This window comes from Leishmania martiniquensis, chromosome 30, assembly GCF_017916325.1.
Source record: "Leishmania martiniquensis isolate LSCM1 chromosome 30, whole genome shotgun sequence".
In the NCBI taxonomy this organism is placed as follows: Eukaryota; Euglenozoa; class Kinetoplastea; order Trypanosomatida; family Trypanosomatidae; genus Leishmania; species Leishmania martiniquensis.
In genome coordinates, this window is record NC_090165.1 from 619890 (window position 1) to 638045 (window position 18156).

The window sequence follows — 18156 nt, forward strand, 5'->3', positions numbered from 1 at the left end:
ACCTCAGTGGTCGTGCCACGCTTTATCTCTTCAGCCGCTCCATCATCCGCTCACTTTCCCTCGCCTTCCTCGGCACACGAATTTAGACTGCTCTCTTCCTTCCCCCTTTTTCGAACAGTGCGCTTGCACGATCTGTTCGTTGATTCTTTTCTGTGGCGTGGGTGAGTTGCACGGCGAGCGCTGAAAGGGGATGCTGTCGTCTTCCCCGGAAATGAAGCGAAGCAAGGCGGCGGATGTGGCGGTGACGGGGCCCTCCAATGCGCCGCTCGCAAGACAGCGAAAGCGCGTTGGGGGCCGTGCCGCGCGTGCTGGGGATGAGAAGGGTGCCGTGCCGACCGGCAGTGTTGCAGCCGCTGCTGAAGGTGCCTCGGCATCTTTCATAGCGACTGGTGGTAGCTTGCCGATAAAGCGATCCGCCTCCTCGTCTGGTCTTCCTCTTCATCAGTCGGCTCATGCGAAGGGCGGTGTCACAGCGCGGGTCCCGCCGACGCACCGACAGGCGAGCAGCTCGGCTGCTGGCACTGCCGCTCTCGCCGCATCCTCTTCAACGCAGGCCCGCCACGCAGCGTCGGCGCGTTCGCCGGACTTTCCCTTCGATGTAAATCCTACGCAGATCGTCTTCGACTCCTTCGAGGCAAATCACACCTACACAGCCACGCTCGAGCTCAAGAACCACACGATGACGAGCACACACGTTCACGTTGACCGGCCAAGCCCTTGCACCGGTTTTGAGTTGTCGGCACCGCGCGGGGCGGGGATAACGTCGAGGGTGGCTCCTGGTCTCTCGGTCATCTACACGCTCATCTTCAACCCTAGGAGCAACGTCGAGGACTACAGGACGCAGCTTGTCGTGCGAGCAGAGAGCGGCGCATCGGCCATTGTTCCAGTGCGCGCCTACGCCGTTCGAGGACACCTGCAGCTTCCCGCCGAGCTCCTGCTGCGCGAAGCGCCCCTAAAGGGCACTAGCAGCACGCCTCTATTCCTTCGGAACGTGAGTGAGCAGAGCTGCGTGTGGCAGGCAATGGTGTTTGACGTCAGTGGAGTCGCGCCTGAGGCGTTTTCGCACGACGTATCGTACCCGCTCTCGTCGCACTTCTCCATTACCCCCAGCTATGGCGTTGTCGAGCCTCTCTGTGGAGGCGGAGATGGAGCGGCAATGTCGGTGGCCCCCGTCACGCTGCACTTCCACCCGCCCACCGGCGTGACCGCTTCCGGCACGTACGGGGCTCTGTTGCGTTTTTTTATGGGCCCTGAGGGAGACTTACTTCAGGATGTCCAGCTGTCGGCGCAGGCGGTGGAGCTGACCGGCATCGTGCTGGAGCAGACGGAGGTGACGCTGAAGGACACTTACGTGACGACGGAGCGGCAGGCAGTGGTACGCCTGCGCAACGACTCCGAGTATACGGTCCACTTCGCGTGGAAGCGTTCGTACCGTGGCGGCCGTGAGGGCGACAGCGATGATGATGATGGGCGTGCAACCGGTGGCGACGCCGAGGTCGGCGGCGGCACGACAGTAGGCAGCATGCATGGCAGTCACACAGCGAAGAAAAAGAGCGAGCTTACCTCAACCGTCAACGGCAGCGACGGCGACGGTAGCCAGCATTCGCCGCATCAGCTCTTTCAGGGCTGCCGCGCGGCATGGGACGACTATACAGGAGATGAGGCGTTTTGCATTGAGCCGCTGTCGGGCGTGCTTTACGGCCGCGGTGCTCGCGAGTTCACCATCACATTCAACCCTCACGTCGCCGTCCTGTATGAGTCTATGGCGTTTCTAGACGTGACTGGTCTGGTAAACCGTCTCCCTCTCACTATGCGTGGCCACGGTCTTGGCCCGCAGTGTATCCTCGAGCATAGACGGCTCGAGATCGGTGACGTCTATTTGAACGCGCTGCACGAGTATGAAGTGGGCATGGAGAACATTTCGCCTATTGAGTGCCGGTATGTAATCATGCCGCCATTGCCAGTTCGGGCAGCGAGCGCCACCGCGGTGAACGCGGCGGAGTCAGATGCCTCAAGAGCACTGGTGGACTTCTCCGGCAAGTTTCGGTTCATCCCGTCCCACGGCACGCTCGGTCCTGGCGAGGTTGTCAAGCTGCGCATTCAGCTCCAGTCAGACATCATCGGCTGCTTCGCGGAGGTGTTTCGCGTGCACATGGAGGGGGCGGTGGAGGAAGTGCCACTGCTGATAAAGGGACGGGTGCTGGGCCCGCATTTCCACTGCAGCGTGGAGGAACTGGACTTTGGAAATGTCTCGTACAACTTGACACACGCGCGCACGATTGAGATTTCGAACACGAGCCCCATTCCAATGCACTATGCTCTGCGCTTGCCAGACGAGTGTAACTACGCAGACGACTTGACGATTTCTCCTTCGACCGGCGCCATCGCGCCGATGGAGACGCAAACTGTGACGATCACGCTCCACTCACGTACCGTTGGCGACTATGAAACGGCGGTGCTGATCGAGGTTGCCGACGTGGGTGATGTGTTGGACGCAATTCCGCTGAAGGCTACCTGTATGGTGCCGCCTCTCCTCTCCAACACGACAGAGCTCGCTTTTGGCGGTATCTTTGTCGGGTACCCCGCGACGCTGAATATGATGGTGCTGAACGACTCAGCTCTGACTGGCATGTTTGAGTTGTCGCTCGTGGGCGGCGACGCTTTGTCGGACGTCGTGAAGGTCGAGCTGCCAGTGCCGACGGAGCCCGGCCATGAAGCTCACTGGATCTTACCGCACGAGACGGTGCAGATGCCTGTGACCGTGACAGCGCTACGACCCGGCAAGCTACACTTCTCCATCGCCTTGCGAGTGCTGGGCATGGACGTCTCTGGAGTGCAGCCGCAGACGATTCTTGTGAGCGCGATGGCAAGTGGGCCGCATGTGGAGATGCAGCCAAGCACATTTCAGTTTGGCACCATCGACGTCCTGAGCGAATCTGTGAAGGAGTTGACACTAAAAAACACGAGCCCCGTGCCGGCGCTCTTCTCGCTCGCGTTCGACCGCTACGGCAGCATTTCTGCGGCCCGTGTTGCAGACGAGGCGGAGGGTTCAGCTCTCGCGACTTTGCCCTTCCCTCGCGTGCCCGTGTTCACCATGGAGCCGGCCGACGGGGTGCTCGAGCCGCACAGCACCCTCACAGTCCTCATCCGGGCAAAGCCAGATGAGGCGATAGCGTTTACCGACACGCTGCGCTTGCGCCACTCACCGGCGCCGCACAGTGCCACAGCGGCAGATGAGACGGCGGGAGCAGCGGAGAGAGAGCTTGTGGCGGCGGTCAAGGTGACGGGCAAAGGGATCCCCATCGTATCGGAGCGCTCGGTTGCCGTTGTCGAGCTCGGTGATGTATTGACGACCGCAGTGGTGTCGGAGACGATTACACTGCACAACTACGGGCGCCGTGATCAGGAGGTGCAGTGGCAGAATACACGCAGCGCTAAGGTCAAGGAGGGGGAGCCGCCTGTTGCTTTCAACTACAAGCCTGAGCGCGTCTCCATCCCGGGCAGCGGGGCGTTGACGTTCACCATATGCGGACAGTCAGGCGAGGCAGGCGTGCGCACCGAAACCTTTACCCTGAAGCAGTCTGGCACCTTCAGGGAGATAATGCGCAGCACTGTCACCGCAACCTTCATAACGCCGACGCTGTTGTTCAGCGCTCGCGCCATTCACTTCGACTTCGCAAACCGCGACGAGTTGCAGGTAATGGATGCCCCTCGCGCGGCCTCCTTGGTCAGGTCCCTGACAATCAAGAATGTTACGAGCAAGACACTCGTCGTGTCGCTGCGCATCCGTCATGCGGTTGCCACAACATCGCCGTCGACCCAGCCGGCGGGGACGTCCTCCGCCTCAAAGAGCCGTGTGCCCTTTGAGCTGGAGGGGCCGTCGACGCTGGTCTTTGCTCCTGGTGATTCGTACGTTGTCGGTGTCCGCTGCAACCCCCTCTACCGTGGCGACTTCACATCGCACACAACGAAGGCGAAGATGCAGTTGAGCTTCGCCCATCACGCGCGCAAGGAACACGTCAATCTGAGTGCGGCACTGCGCTTCCCTGCGCTGGTCATAAGCCCATCGGCGCTTCTAGAATTTGGGGTCGTCTTGCGCAGCACGGAGAAGCGGCGTACGATTCTTCTATCGAACCCCTCTGCAGACTTGCCAGCGCACTTCGAGTGGGCGTTACGACCCCGGAGCGGCAACAGCACAGGCGCCGTTGCAAAGGCGGCCGGGGAGGATGGCGTGGCTGCAGTGGAGGCGCAGCGTGCTGGAGACAAGGTTGTGTCTCACGCCAGCAGCGCTGGGGATGAGATCACCGCGGCCGCGGTAAGGTGCTTTGACATTGTTCCCTTTACTGGGATACTGCAACCCGGAGAGTCGCGTAGCATCGAGGTGACGTACCAAGGAGAAGTGTGTGGGTCAGCGCTGGCGACGGCTGTTTGCCGCGTGCGCGGCGGCCCCACCTACACAATCGACGTGCATGCGGCCTCGAGCGTCGTTCAGGCGCACCTCGACAGAACGGAGATCAACTTCGGGCGGCTTCCGTACTACGAGTCTGCCACGCAGTCTGTGATGTTGTCGAATAGCACGCTCGTGCCTGTCACATGGGATGTCGACCTGAGCCGCATGCTCCACCCAGAGTGTGTGCGCGTGTCGCCCGTTTCTGGTGTGCTGCGGGACAAGGTACGACTGGTAGTGATATTCACTCCGACAGTGCCGGACGCCTTCGAGGAGACGCTGTGGGTGCGCATCGGACACCTCGATCCGCAGCCGATCCGCCTGCGCGGCTCCGCGTACATGAACCGGCTGTTGATATCTACCATGAGCCCCACCACACCGGCCATAGAGAACGACGTAGTTGTGTCCCGTGCACCGTTTCGTGCCTTTATCGAGGCGCTGCAGTACGTCGAGTCGCAGTCGTCGGCGTCGCCACAGACGCGCAGTGTGTACGCATCTCGAACAGTGGCTGTGCTGCCGACGGCCCCCACAGCAGCAGCCGGTACGTCGCCTGCTAAGACGCTGACAATGCCGCCAGTGGTGCAACGAGAATGGGCGACGCTGGAGGCGGAGCGGCTAGCGTTCTGTCGCGCCGTGGGGGAGGCCAAAGCGTCCGAGCACAGCAGCAGTATGCGTGCCAATGACGCAGATAGGTCCACGCTCTTTTTGCCACCACGTGCGCTTCGTCGCACCTCGTTAACGGCTATAAGCGGCAGCAGCGGCGCTGGCGGGGGCACCGAAAAGCTCGTCCTCGCGCGCTACATTGTGGACTTTGGGCATCTCACCCGGCATGATGTGCGCAAGGTGACGCTGAAGCTGACGAACCCGTCGGCGACGGAGGGAGTGAGTGCCATGGTGGATAGCAAGGAGCTTGAGCACCTGCCCGTCTCGGTGGATCCTGTGAAGGGAATAAAGGTGGGTCCGCTGGAGACGGTGTCGCTGGCGCTGGTGATGGACGCGACAAAGCCCGAGAGCCTCGTGTGCCACGGAGATAACCGCTACGAGTTCTCCATCGACGTGAGGCACGGCCCCGCCATCGTGGTGGAGTGCCACTGCTATGTGGCCACCCCCTCGCTCCGAGCGGCGGAGAAAGAGGTGAAATTCGGGCCGGTGCTCCTGGGCGAAGTCAAGGTACTGCCGCTGCTCCTGATCAATCCGGAGGCCGTATCGTGCCCGTGGCGCATCACATGTAAGGCGGAGACGCCGTCCGATAACTCGACGTCCATGTTTCCTGAGCGACGGTTGGTGCGCGGCGGGCAGAGCCTCTCGCTCACTGGCCCCGCCGCCACCGAGCGGCTGGACAGTATACGCCCTCAGCGGACTGCACGGACGTCCCAGTTTTGGGTGAAGGAGGATCACGGCGTCGTCGCGGCGTCTGGCACTACCGCGATCGACGTCTACTTTGCCCCTAGCGCCATGCCTGCCGAGGGCAGCAGCGGCGCAGCCACGGCCACGCTACGCTTTCGCTGTGGCAGGGGGCCGGCCGAAAGTGTTCTCACCGTAAAGCTCAGCGGCACCTCCTTTCAGCACGACATCAGTTTATCCACAACGCAGCTTTCGCTGCCGGTGGCCCGCCCGCACCAGGTGATACACGAGTCGGTGACGCTGACAAACAACGAGGAGCACCCCGTGGAGGTGTTCAGCCTGGGCCTCGACACGCAGCACATTCAGGAGGTAAAGCTGCTACGACGCGCGCTGGAGATGAGCCCGAATCACGAGCTAGTCTTGCCGAGCCTTGAGGCAGGCGATAATCTCCCAGATGCTCTACTAGAGTCCATCTTTAACCGCCTGCATGCCGCCTCCGAGTCTCTGAAGGAGTCACCGTCGGCAGCTGTGTTGGCAGCCTCTGAGGCGGCACTGGAGAGCGCGCTGCCTGCGGTTGTCAAGGGTGGGAAAGCGTCGCGGAGGCAATCGACCTCTGCCGCGTCCCGCGCCTCCAGCTTCAGTTCTAAAGGCGGGCGGCGCGGAAGGGACAAGAGCCGGCGTCAATCAGCTGCGGATGCATCCGGCGGGATGGAGAAGGGCCTCGGCGACGGATCCGCTGCGGTCGACGGCATTGCAGAGCATCAGGGAGCTGCCGACGGAGCTGCTGCGGTGAGCGTGCCGAGCTCAAGCGTCGTGCTCCTCGTCGGCCCTCCCCGCAGTGGCAAGACGGCTCTGGCACGACATATGACGCAGCGGGCGGAGGCGGGCAGTGTGGTCCTCGTCGACGTGGATGAGCTCGTCCGGCGTGAGGCCGATTGCGATGACTCAGCAAATGGGGCGGTGGCTCGGTTCCTCCTTTCTCACGTAGCGGGCATCGCACCCGAGCCCGCGCCCTCCGCGAGGGCTGATGGTGCCAACGCCACCAGCGACGTGCTGCTTGCGTCCTACGTTGCGTGTGCCCCCAAGCTCGTGCGTGACGTTGTTCAGCAACACCTGAGTCGCTGCATCGCTGGCCATGCCGCCTCCTCGACAACTGGTGCAGCTCCTCTTGATGGGAATGGCGGCGCAGCTGCGTCAAAGCCGCGGCCGCTTCGGCTTTTGTTCGACGGGCTGAACTGCGGCGTACTCCAAAACCCGTGGCGACTCTTTGAGCTGATTCGCGAGACCTGCGACGCCCTGCGCATCCCTCTACAGATCGTGTCTTTGGCTGTCAGCGACCCGATGTCTGGGGTGCGAAGAGCTGAGGCGCTGGAGTCACACCACGAGGCGCGGGTGACGGCAGCGTCCCTCACCTTGCTGAGCGAGGGGGAATTCGAGGCTCTCGACAAGGAGGCCCGCGATCACTACACGCGCCGCCTGAAGCATTTCAATGACTGTCGTCGAGATTTGAAAGATGCCCAGCAGCTCAAGCGAGACTACATGGCGCAGTTGCCCCGCAAGACAGTTCAGCAAGAGGTGGAGGAAACGTTCGCTCAGGCGCGGCTAGATGGGCAGCAGCAGTCTGCATCACTCGATGCGTCGATGAGGTCAGGGCGCAAAGGGAGAGCCGCAGGCGGCGCTGGCCGCGCTATCGCTTTAGCGGCGGAGGCAGCCAAGAAGCTGCAGGAGCCCAAATGGGCTGAGCTGGACGCTGCCATGCAGTTCCGTGAGTGGTACACGCGCTTTCTTGGCAAGTACGGCGAGCCGCCAAGGCTCGAGGGCGAGGAAGGGTGTGCCGCTGGCGCGACGACTGCGAATACGAGAGTCACCACCCCACAACTAAAGGGTGCCGCCGCGGCAGCGGCGGCGGCGGCACAGGAGAGGGCGAACCGCTGGGCCGCTGTCATTCGTGTCGCTTCAGAAACAGAGACTCCACGAGAAGTTTCAGAGCTGGTTGAGTGGCGGCTGGCCCAGAGGGCCTTCGCAACGAGTGCAGGCGTGGGCACCGCCTCAACAGCGACGCCTGTGCTGCCGACCTTGTCTCCGTTTCCGGCATCAGCGGCCCTCGCCGCATCGTCTTGCAACGTCTCCGGTGAAGGACAACTGCCCTCTAGCCTTCAGGAGGAAACTGGCACGACTGCCGCTTCTTCTGCCATGCCAGCGATCGCAGCAGCCCAGGACGCACCTTCAGATGCAGCGGCGATGGCGAGCGAGATCGTCAACGGGTTTTATCTGAACGAGAGCCGTCTGCGCTCGTGGGTCGACACAGCCATCGACACGGAGCGCGGGGTTGCCAGCGCGATGGGACAGCCGCTGCCAGCAGAGGAGGCGGTTGCAGCCAAGGCAACGGCAGCGGTCGCAGCGGTCGCGGGCGCAGGTGAGGCCCACGCGCTGATTGAGGCTGCTGGGCCGCGCCTCGCCACGGACCCGCTCCGTCCCGAATTCGAAGCATCGGCGACGGTCGCCCGTTACGTGCACTTCTTCTCAACGCTGGAGCGCGAAGTCATTCCCGCCAAGAAGGGCGGCATCCACAGCAAGTCGGTCCCTGCGGTCGTCTCTCAGGAGGAGGAGTGCACGCGCTGGTGGTTACCGCCACGGTCGTCCGTCACGCTGACGCTTGAGTTCTGCGGCGATCACGTCGGCCCCTACACGGAAACGTGTCTCTTTGGCGTGGTTGGCACCCTGCAGAAGCTGCGCCTCACAGTGTCCGCCCTGGTGGCCCTCCCCGACATCAGCCGAGACCCCAAGGACATCTTCCCCCTCATCGTGCCCCGCAGCGCGTTAGTCAACGGCGGAGCCGAGTCCAGCCAACGGGTGCCGAAGGCCTACGTTGCCTCCAAGAAGCTTTTCGACTTTGGGCCGCTGCTTATACCACCACCGCCGGTGCCGAAGGGGCGCCGCCGCAGTAACGAGAAAGCCATGGGCTTGCCCGCATCGACGGTAGGGTCGGGCCGCAGCAGTAGCTTGGGTGGCAGCAACCACGGTCACACCAGCAACAAACCGCAGCCCGCCCATCTCGAGAGCACCTTGGGTGAGGAAACGCTGACGTTTGTGAACCGCGAGGCAAGCGAGGCGGAGGTGACGCTGTCGTTTCTCAACGAGAAAGAGAAGACATTCACGGTGGCACCGACGAGCTTCGTGCTGAAGCCTGGCACCTCGCAGCAGGTCAGCCTGCGTGCGACGCCAGAGAAGGTCGGCAGCTTTACCAACACGCTGCTCGCGTGCATCAAGGAGAACCCGCTGCCTTGGAAGACGAAGGTGACGTGCACAGGGGCGCGGCCGACGCTGACGGTGAATGGGTGCAAGGATCTGGAGGTGAACTTTGGGCGGCTCGTGCTGAATCGAAGTGTGGAAAGGTCCTTTTTGCTCGCGAACGAAGGGCTGCTGCCGCTTCAGTGGAAGCTGGTGCCCGTTGTAGATGGCTCCACAACACGGAGCGCCGCGGGTGGTGGTGGTGGCGGTGGAGGAGGAGGGGGTGCTGCATCCAGCGCAGCCGTAGCGGCCCAGTGGCCGGCCGAGCTCCAGTGCTCCGCGATGGAGGGCGTCATTAAGGAAGGCGGCACCTACACACTGAAGATGACCTTCGCGCCAACCCACCCGTGCCTCTACACGCGCAACGTGCTATTTATGGTCTCATATCCGGGCCACCCTCAACAAATCGTGTACGAGTCGGTGCCGGCCATCATCAGGGCGGAGGGCTACGACGTGGTGCTGGAGTGGACACGCGAGATTCATCTCGGTGTGCTGCACGTCGGGGAGGAGAAGCACGAGACGGTTCGTATCCTCAATAAGAGTCCGTACGAGGTGGGCTATCAGCTGAAGCTGCCAAAGCGGCTGCAGAGGTCGGTGAAGCTCTCCAGCTCGTCCGGCACGCTGCGGGGCATTGTCGGCTTCAAGGATGCGGCCATCGTCAACGTGGATGTTGTGGCGCACCTGGAGAAGGAGGGCGAGCTGCCGGCGAAGCTGTCCATGATCGAGGTGGCGTTCTTTGACGTGGAGAAGAACGAGCTGCTGTACCCTGTGCAGAGCATCCCGGTCACCGGAGAGGCGTGGTACACGAAGTATACGATTCAGCCACCAAGTGTGAACTTTGGCTCCTGCCTCATCGGTCAGATGCGGCAGAGCTCATTCGAACTACGCAACACAGGGGTGTTCCCCCTCGAGTACTCGCTCTTCAACTACCGCGATGCTGCTGCTAGCACGGCTGCCGGGGGCGTCGAGACCGAGACAGCAGTGGCGAAAGTGGTCGACGTGTCTCCTTCACGAGGTGCTGCTGCCGCCGCAACTGCCGCGCAGGCGCTCTCCGCCATCTCCCAGAGGTCTTCAAAGGCTGCGAAGGGGAGCGAGTTGGATATCTCTATTGGCGCATTCACGTGCTGCCCATGTCGCGGCGTCATCCCGGTCGGCGGCGCGCAAACGATCACCGTTTCGACCATCCCCGCGAAGCAGCATCGCAGCCATGAAACAATCGGTGTGCGAGTCGAGCAGAGTGGACCCGAGCTGGAGCGCTACGGCACGCCGGTCGAGGTATCCGCCTATCCGGCAGTGCCGTCGATCGCCGCCGATCTCACCTCCAGCGCCGACGTGGAAACCATCTTTGAGGAGCAGCGCGTTGTCTACCGCCTAGATCAGCTAGCAAAGAGCGTCCGCGCATACAGCAAAGAGGAGCGGATCTTCTCCTTCGGTACTACTCTTGTGGGGCAGCGCACGGAGGAGCGCTTCCGCATTGCGAACAGCAGCCCCCTCCCTTGCACCGTCGTGGCCTATCTGGAGGGTTCCTCTGTGACGGGAGTGAGCGCGACCGGCGGTGGCGCTTCCGCAAGCCGCGGAAACGCGAGCAGCACAAGCAGTGCAAGCAAGCCCACTACAGGGGGCGGCGTTGGCGGCGGCGGTGCCGGTGCAGCGGGCGGGACGGCGGGTAGGGCGGAGGCATTTGATTTGTGCTTGGACTGTAGCGGTGGTACTGCAGGGCAGACTAGAGCGACACTCGTCAAGATGGCTTTGCCGCCCTATGAGAGCCGTTTCCTTACCATAGGCTTCACTGCGACCTCGCTGCGTCGGTTTCAAGCCCAGCTTGTGGCCACTGTCGAGGGCGCCGTCATCTCAAGCGATGATGGAGCGGAGACTGGCCAGCAGCTGCGCTTTGGCTTGAGCGGCGAAGGTACTTTACCTAACGTGGAGGTTCAAGTGCCGCCGCGCCTGTCGTTGTCGGCGGTGCCGTGGTGCGGCTCCAGTAGTGCAAGGCCAAGTGGACCGTGCGGCGGATCCGCCGAGCGGATGCATCGCCGGATAGAAACTGGCGGCATCAGCAGCGGCAGCGAGCGCAAGCGAGCCCCGCGACGCGGCGGCGGCGGCGCTGCATGCATCAGCTCTCCGTTGCGGAATGGGCACGCCGAAGGCTACTCAGGCAGTGTCGGCACCACGGAGGTGCTGGAGCTTCCCTTGACACGAGTCGGCGCCATCTCATCGCGCAGTTTCACACTCCGAAATACGGGGTGCGTGACGGCGGAGGTGCACCTCGAGCTTCTGGCGCCCGGTGTGGAGGGCAACGGTGGACCGAACCCCGTCTTGACCGTGAGCACTGTTGGTGGAGCTGGTGGCAGGGTCTGTGGCAAGGTGGTCAAAAAGCAGCGCGCTGCCTCGATGCGGCATAGCGTCGAGCTGTTTGTGCCTGCTGGCCAGTCCGAGTCCGTTGAGCTTACGTATGCGCCAACGCAGGTGGAGGCAACCATGACGCGGATGCGCGTGGTGCTACGAGACAACCCATTTGAGGAGAAGGAGGTGTACATCCTCTCCCGCAGCTTCGACAGCCCGATCTCCTTTGAGGGCATCGACCCGTCCAGTTCAGACTTCTACGACGTTGGGGACTGCTGGGTTGGTGTCGAAAAGAGCTGCACCTTTACGGTGCGCAATAACACAGATTCGCTGGTGCGCTACGAGTGGCAGTACGCGGAGCCTGTGGTTCTGATGGTACCCTCCGTCGGCCACCTCAGCGCCGGCGCCACGCGGCAGATCACGGCGGTGATGCGCAACGACTCGCAGAACCTCCACCAAGTCGCGCGTTGTGCCATTCTTGTGCAGTCCATTCAACTGCTCACAAATGCGCTGGGTGGGGGACTTGGGCATCCCAGCATGGTTGGCGCTGACGCTGCGTCTGGCAGTGCTGGCGGCGCTGCGAACCCCGTCTCTGGGGCAACAAACGCCGCCATCACAGAGTGGGACAACTCGATGCAGACCCCAAAGTGGGTCCTGCGCGAGGATGACACCGTCACGAGCACCTCCGCCGCCGGGGCACACTCAGCAGCCGTGGCTGCCGCTTTTCTGTCCACCGCCGCCTCCATGGTTGGCCGCCGCAACTTGAAGCAGGTCATGGAGCCGCTTCCAGAGCCGCCATACACCGTTGTCGACGCCGTTACCGTGACGCAACCTCTCACGCTGGGGTGTCACTGCAGCGTGCCAACGTACAAGTGCGAGCTGGTCGACGCGGCAGCCGGTGCGGTGACAGACCTGAAAGCGATCTCCTTCGAGCACACCTACCTCATGCAGAAACGTGTGGCGATGGTTCGGGTGTCCAACACGGGCACCGTAGGACTGCCCCTCACGTACAGCATCGCGACCTCCGGCGAGGAGGGTGGGGCCGCCGCGCAAGCCTCTTCAAAGCAGGATTCGAGGTCGCCACACGCTCGAAGAGGCGGCAGTATAGCGACGGCGGCCGGTGGGGCTTCTCGAGCTTCTCTTTGGGGTCCTGCCCTAGAGGGTGACACTGGGGCGTTGAGCGACCTACCTGGCTACACCGCCCCAGCCGCCGACTTTTCCGTCGTGCCGTCGCCGGCGTCTAGTTCCGCGAGCGCTGTGCCGCCTGGAAGCCACCTCGACCTCAACGTCGAGTTTACCCCTCGTGCTGTTGGGCTTGCCACGGCGGAATTGATTCTATCGATGCCATACAGCGATCCCGCAGAGGTGCGTGTACCGGTGCAAGGTGTAGCAGAGTGCCCGCTCGTCCACTTCGATATCCCTCCTGCGACGTACCCGGACGTGGGCTCGATAGCAAGCAGCGGCGATGCGGCGAGCCAGGGCCAGGAGAGGGTTGTTGTACAGTTCCTCGCTCGCGGACTGCACACAACGGCCACAGTCAAGTTCCCCGTAGTGAACCCGACAGCGACGGCGTATAGTTACGAGTGGGTAGAGGAGGGCATGAGGCGCAGAGCGAGCGGCAGCGGCGACGGCGGCAGTGGCTTCGGCGGCGGCACCGTGTCGCCATTTCGCTGCCTGACGCCGATGGGCGTCATCGCCGCTGGGCGACAGGCGGAAGCGATCTTTGAGTTTTTCGCGGACGCCTTGGGCGTGCGGGAGTCGGCCTGGTCATTTCAGATCCCTGGCCGTGCCGCGATTCCATTCGTTCTGGTCGGCACTGCGGTCGAGCCGAACGTCTACTTCCATGCGAGCAAGGTGGTATTTGGACACGTGCAGGTTGGCACCCAACTCGAGCGGGCCGTTGTCTTGGAAAACTGTGACGACGTTCCCTACACTTTCTCATGGGATAAGCTGTCGATGGGCGGGACGTCATCGTTTCTATCCGTCAGGCCTCTTCGTGGGGCTATCGCCCCGTACGAGCGGCTCTCCGTCACTGTGACGTTCTCGCCACAAGACGAGGTGGAGTACAATGTGCCGCTCCGATGCTTGGTGAAGCGGTCGAGCGTGCCTCTCTCGATCAATGTCAAAGGCACCGGCGTCAGCGTACACGACTCGCTGCAGATGGAGCCGTTCGAGGACGGTGCGCAGCCGATGCCGGTGGTGCGCGGTCAACCGCTGTTGCTGAACCTGGATCGCGTTCAGGTGAACTCGACGATCGTGCGCCGCTTTGCCCTGCGCAACACTGGCACCTACTCGTTCTATTACAGCGTGGAGGCACCAGAGAACGCCTCTGTTAGTCTGGAGGGGATGGAGGGCGAGGTCGCCCCGAAGCAGACGGGGGTGATTGTGTTCAGGTACCACCCGACGTGCGAGGAGACGCTGAGGCAGTGCCGCCTCCTTTTCCGCATCGAGGGAAAGGTCGCCTACAAGGTGGGCATCAGAGCGACGGCCTACCTGCCTCGTCTACAGCTCAGCTTTGATCACCATGACTTTGGGCCCCGATTCATCTCCGCCTACAACAACGGACTGGCGACGACAGCGCCAGACGTGCGCGCCTCGACGCTGTGGGGCTCCACCTCAACGACGGCGTCTGGCGCTGCTGTGGCGGTGCTGCAACTCACAAACCTCGAGTCGGAAGTGGTCTCCGTTGATTGCAGCATGTCTGCGCAGAACACGTGGTGCCGCCTGGACAGCACAGCGCTTGTGGTGCGCCCCAGGGAGTCGGCTCGTCTGCGGCTGACCTTTGTGCCCCCAGAGGTTCGGCAGTACGAGGACAACTTGCGCCTCTCCTTCAACGCCCTGCACACCGTTTTCATTCCACTCACTGGCGAGGGCGTCGTGCCGCGTGTCGAGGTGGTCAATCCGTTCGCCAAGTTCGGCGTCGCTCGCATCGGCGAGAATCAGCAGACAGAGGTGAAGCTGACGTGTCTGAGCAAAATTCCCACGCCGGTATCCTTTACACAGGCCATCGACGACGACCTTCGGCAGAAAGGGTTCGCCATCTCTCTGCCGGGGCAGACGGCGGCGTCACCCTCTGCGAGCTCGCTCGCGATGACACTGAAGCCGAAGGAGAGTGCGACGGTGGTGTTGTCGTTCGCGCCGAAACAACGCATGGGGGAGTTCAGCAGAGAGGTAAAGATGCTTGTCTGTGGGGTGGAGGTACCGTTCGTGTCCGTGAGCGGATCTTGCGCCGATGCGGAGGTGCACCTCGACACGCCATTGCTTTTGTTTCGTGATGTCGTCGTCGGCGCCTCGGCGACGCGGCGAGTGTGCATACTCAATAGCGGCGACATCTCGCAACGGTTCTCGTGGGCGAGCAGCCTGCAGAAGCTGCGACCATCAGGTGAGTGGAGCATCTTCCCGTCCTCTGGCTACATCAGGGCCCACACGGAACTGAGCTGTGAGCTGCGGTACACGCCGAGCCTGTCAAACAAGGGCAGCGTCAAGGCAGCGGGAGCAACAGCGTCGTCGGCGCCGTTGCAGCAGGTTCTGACCCTGGAGCTAGACAGCTCGGCTTCTCTTGCGCTCACGATCGAGTCCAACTGCGTCACTCGACCAGCAGCGACGGATACAGTGACCTTTGCATGTCGAGCGCACGAGACGGACGTGAAGCAGATCGAGTTGTACAACCCGTTAGAGGACCCCTGGACGACGGAACCGGTGCTCGACAGCATGCTCTGGGCATGCCCGACCCATCTCACTCTGAAGCCGAAGGCAACAACGATGCTGAACGTTACGTATAAGCCGGTGAGGCCAACAGTCAACTCAGCACCGGCAGCAGGGGCTGGCAAATCTGGCAGCAGCACGTCGGACGACGCGGCGACCGCTGAGTCGTCATCGAAAGACAAAGCGACCCTCTTCATCCCTCTTCCTGACGGCACTGGGCGTTGTGTGGCGCTGGAGGGCACCGCTGAAGCGGCGGGGTCGGCCGGCCCCGTGCAGGAGTACGACACAGTCGTGCAGGTTACCCTGCCGCTCTACTTCCAGGTTCGAAACTGGTCCACGACGGAGACGGCCCGCTTCCGCCGCGAGGTGGAGTGGAACTCAGCAACTCGAACGACCGACGATGAATCTGGCCAGCCGTCTGAGCCGATTTCTAACCTGGTCCGTGTGGAGGACGGCGATGTGGGCGGTGGTGACCTAAAGGGAAGCGCTAGCGCGCGCTTCGGCCGGCCGAAAAGCCGAGGTACAACTGCAGCGACGGCTTCCCAGGCACAGAACGTGATGGAGCTCCCTCCTGGCACCTCTCGCGAGTCGGTGCTAAAGGTCACTCCTTTGCGCGAGGGTGTCTACAAGGGAACAGTGCAATTTGTGCCCCTTGATAAGCCAAGTGGCGCCGCGTCCATGGGCACTGTGCAGTTCTACGAGTTCGTCATCTGCGTACGGCCTGCGCAGGTTTCGGCGCCGACGACTGTTGATCTGCGCGCGGGCATCCGCGAGGTGGCCGGCTTCCCAATTCCGCTGACCAACCCGCTCTCCAAGCCGGTCGTCTTCAAGCTGGACATGGGTGCTTTGAACGGCACTGCATCGACAACCGCCGCTGCTGCCGCCGCGGCGAACACAGCCTCAGAAGCGCTCGCGTTCCCGTCAACTGTCGCCGTGCCAGCGCACAGTCACGCGCAGGCGCTGGTGCAGTTCTTCCCTCTTATTGCGAAGCCGCCCATGACGCTGCGGTGCACCATGACATCTGCTGAACTGGGCACCACCGCCGTTTTCATCTTCCGACTTTTGACCACGTGCAGCACTGCGGCGCCAGAGCGAACGACCCGCTTGGTTTGCCCTCTGGGACAGCACACAAACTTTGCCTTACACTTCACACACTACTCCAAGACAAACACGGAGTTTTCGATCCGCGTCGGTGGCGAGGCGCTAGGGAAAGGCGCGGCAACGTTCACGCGAGTCGGCGCTAGCGGCGGCGGCGGCCAAGGGTCGGTGGTAAGGGTGAGCGCCTGCCCGCCGCCGCCACCAGCCACATCTGGATCACAGCTTTCCAGAGGGCAGGAGGTGGCGGTCGAGTTCAGCTATGAACCCTCCGAGCTCGGCGAGGCAACGGAGACCATCGAGTTCGTCTCCCCGGTCGCCGGTACGTACACGTTCCCGATCGTGGCGACCTGCACGTTGCCAGAGCGCCAGGGCCCCTTTGTGAGCCACGCCGGCCAAAATCTGCAGCTTCCCTTCAAGAACGTGTTTGGTGATTCTGTCACGATCACAGTGCTGTCGGATTCGCCGTCCTTCGCGCCCTCGCGCAAGGCGGAGACGATCGCGGCGCGCAAGACGGCGAACGTCACGATTCAATGCAAGCCAGAAGATGATGTTGAGGTGGCGCGAGGTCGCATCATCATTTCGTGCGTGCCGCCTGCCAAGCAGGCTCCGAACCAACCACAGCAACCAATACAGTGGGTGTACTACGTGGAGGCAACCAACGCTAGTGACCGCGGTGGTGCCTTGAAGCAGCCCAAGGCCAAGCGGTGAGGGCCGACGTCAAGGCTTTCCGTACGCAGAGCGCCGTCTTTCCTGCTCTCTGCCGACAAAGGGAGGGGGTGTATGCGGTGTATGATGGGAGCGGTGGGCCTCTCCGCTTCCCGTCCTCTTCCGCTGCTATGCTGCTCTGCCTCTTGTGTACCTATGGCTTCTAGTCCGTCGTGTTTTATTCTTGACGGGCCTCATGTTGGCAGTTCTCTTGCCCGGTGCGCCCTGAGCTCTCTAGCGGGCGCTGGCGCCGTCAATGGTGTAGAGGGGGGATAATAGGAGGGGTGAGTTAAGTGTGCGTGCTGACGTTGACAGAGAGGACAGATTCACTTGAAAATCACAAGAAGGCGCGATCGCCGTTGCATTGAGGGTAGGGGTGAACTTGGGGTTTGGCAAGAGAATCCAGTCGGGCGGTGAAGTTTAGAGGTGGGGCCACGCCTCGCGACGTCACAGGTTGCCTGATTCGCTTGCTGCCCTTCACTCTCCCCTATCATCTGTCTTACTTGTGCACCTTTTCACTTATCCTGAGCAACACACACGTTTGATTCTCGTGTGTGTGTGTGTATGTGCACGTGCTCATGCGCGTGTACTTCATGGTTTCTCTCGACATGCGTTTGGAAGGAGTGGAGGAGAGCCTCCATGCCGTTGTGCTGCGACTGATCGCCTCTTCGCCTTTCCGCAGCCGTGGACCCTTGCCTTGTGTTTATCCCTTTGCTGATGGAATCACCCGCCCACCCCCTACCCAAATCTCTACACTTACACGCACGCCCCAAGGCTAGTGCGCGCCCCTGCCTCTCTCGGTTCTCTGCACTTCGCAGGGTGGGTGCTGGTCGCTCTCGTCTCTCTGGCCCTCTCCCTCCCTTTCTTTTTTTTTGTTTCGCGTTTGCTCCCTCTCTGCATGTGTGCCGTTGGGTACCGCCGTGCCACTGACGAGCGCCCCCTTTTTTTGCGTTGTATTTTTTTCCTTTGTTCTCACGCTTGGCGTGCGTTATGTGTCACTCCCTGATGTATAGGTGGCGTGGATGTATGAAGGCGCAGTGTGTGTGTTGCGGGAGGGTGGGTGGGGGGAGGGGCGCGCAGGTGACCGGAAGGAGGGTGACACACCCGATGCCGTGAGAGGAAGGCTGCCTCTCTTCTTTCGATGCATTATGGATCACTGTCTTCCCCCCTCTCTCTCTCACACACACACATACACACCTGTGTGTGTGGGCATGTATCCAGTG

General features: G+C 62.1%; 1 protein-coding gene across 1 annotated transcript; it reads left to right on the forward strand.

The window, feature by feature from the left end:
• Positions 1-190: 190 nt before the first annotated feature.
• LSCM1_03798 (uncharacterized protein) lies at positions 191-16936 on the forward strand (the record flags this gene model as incomplete). The annotated part of the gene is made up of 1 exon (XM_067321331.1): positions 191-16936. One exon carries the CDS (start codon positions 191-193, stop codon positions 16934-16936), a length of 16746 nt encoding a protein of 5581 aa, XP_067176699.1.
• Between the last annotated feature and the right edge of the window lie 1220 nt (positions 16937-18156).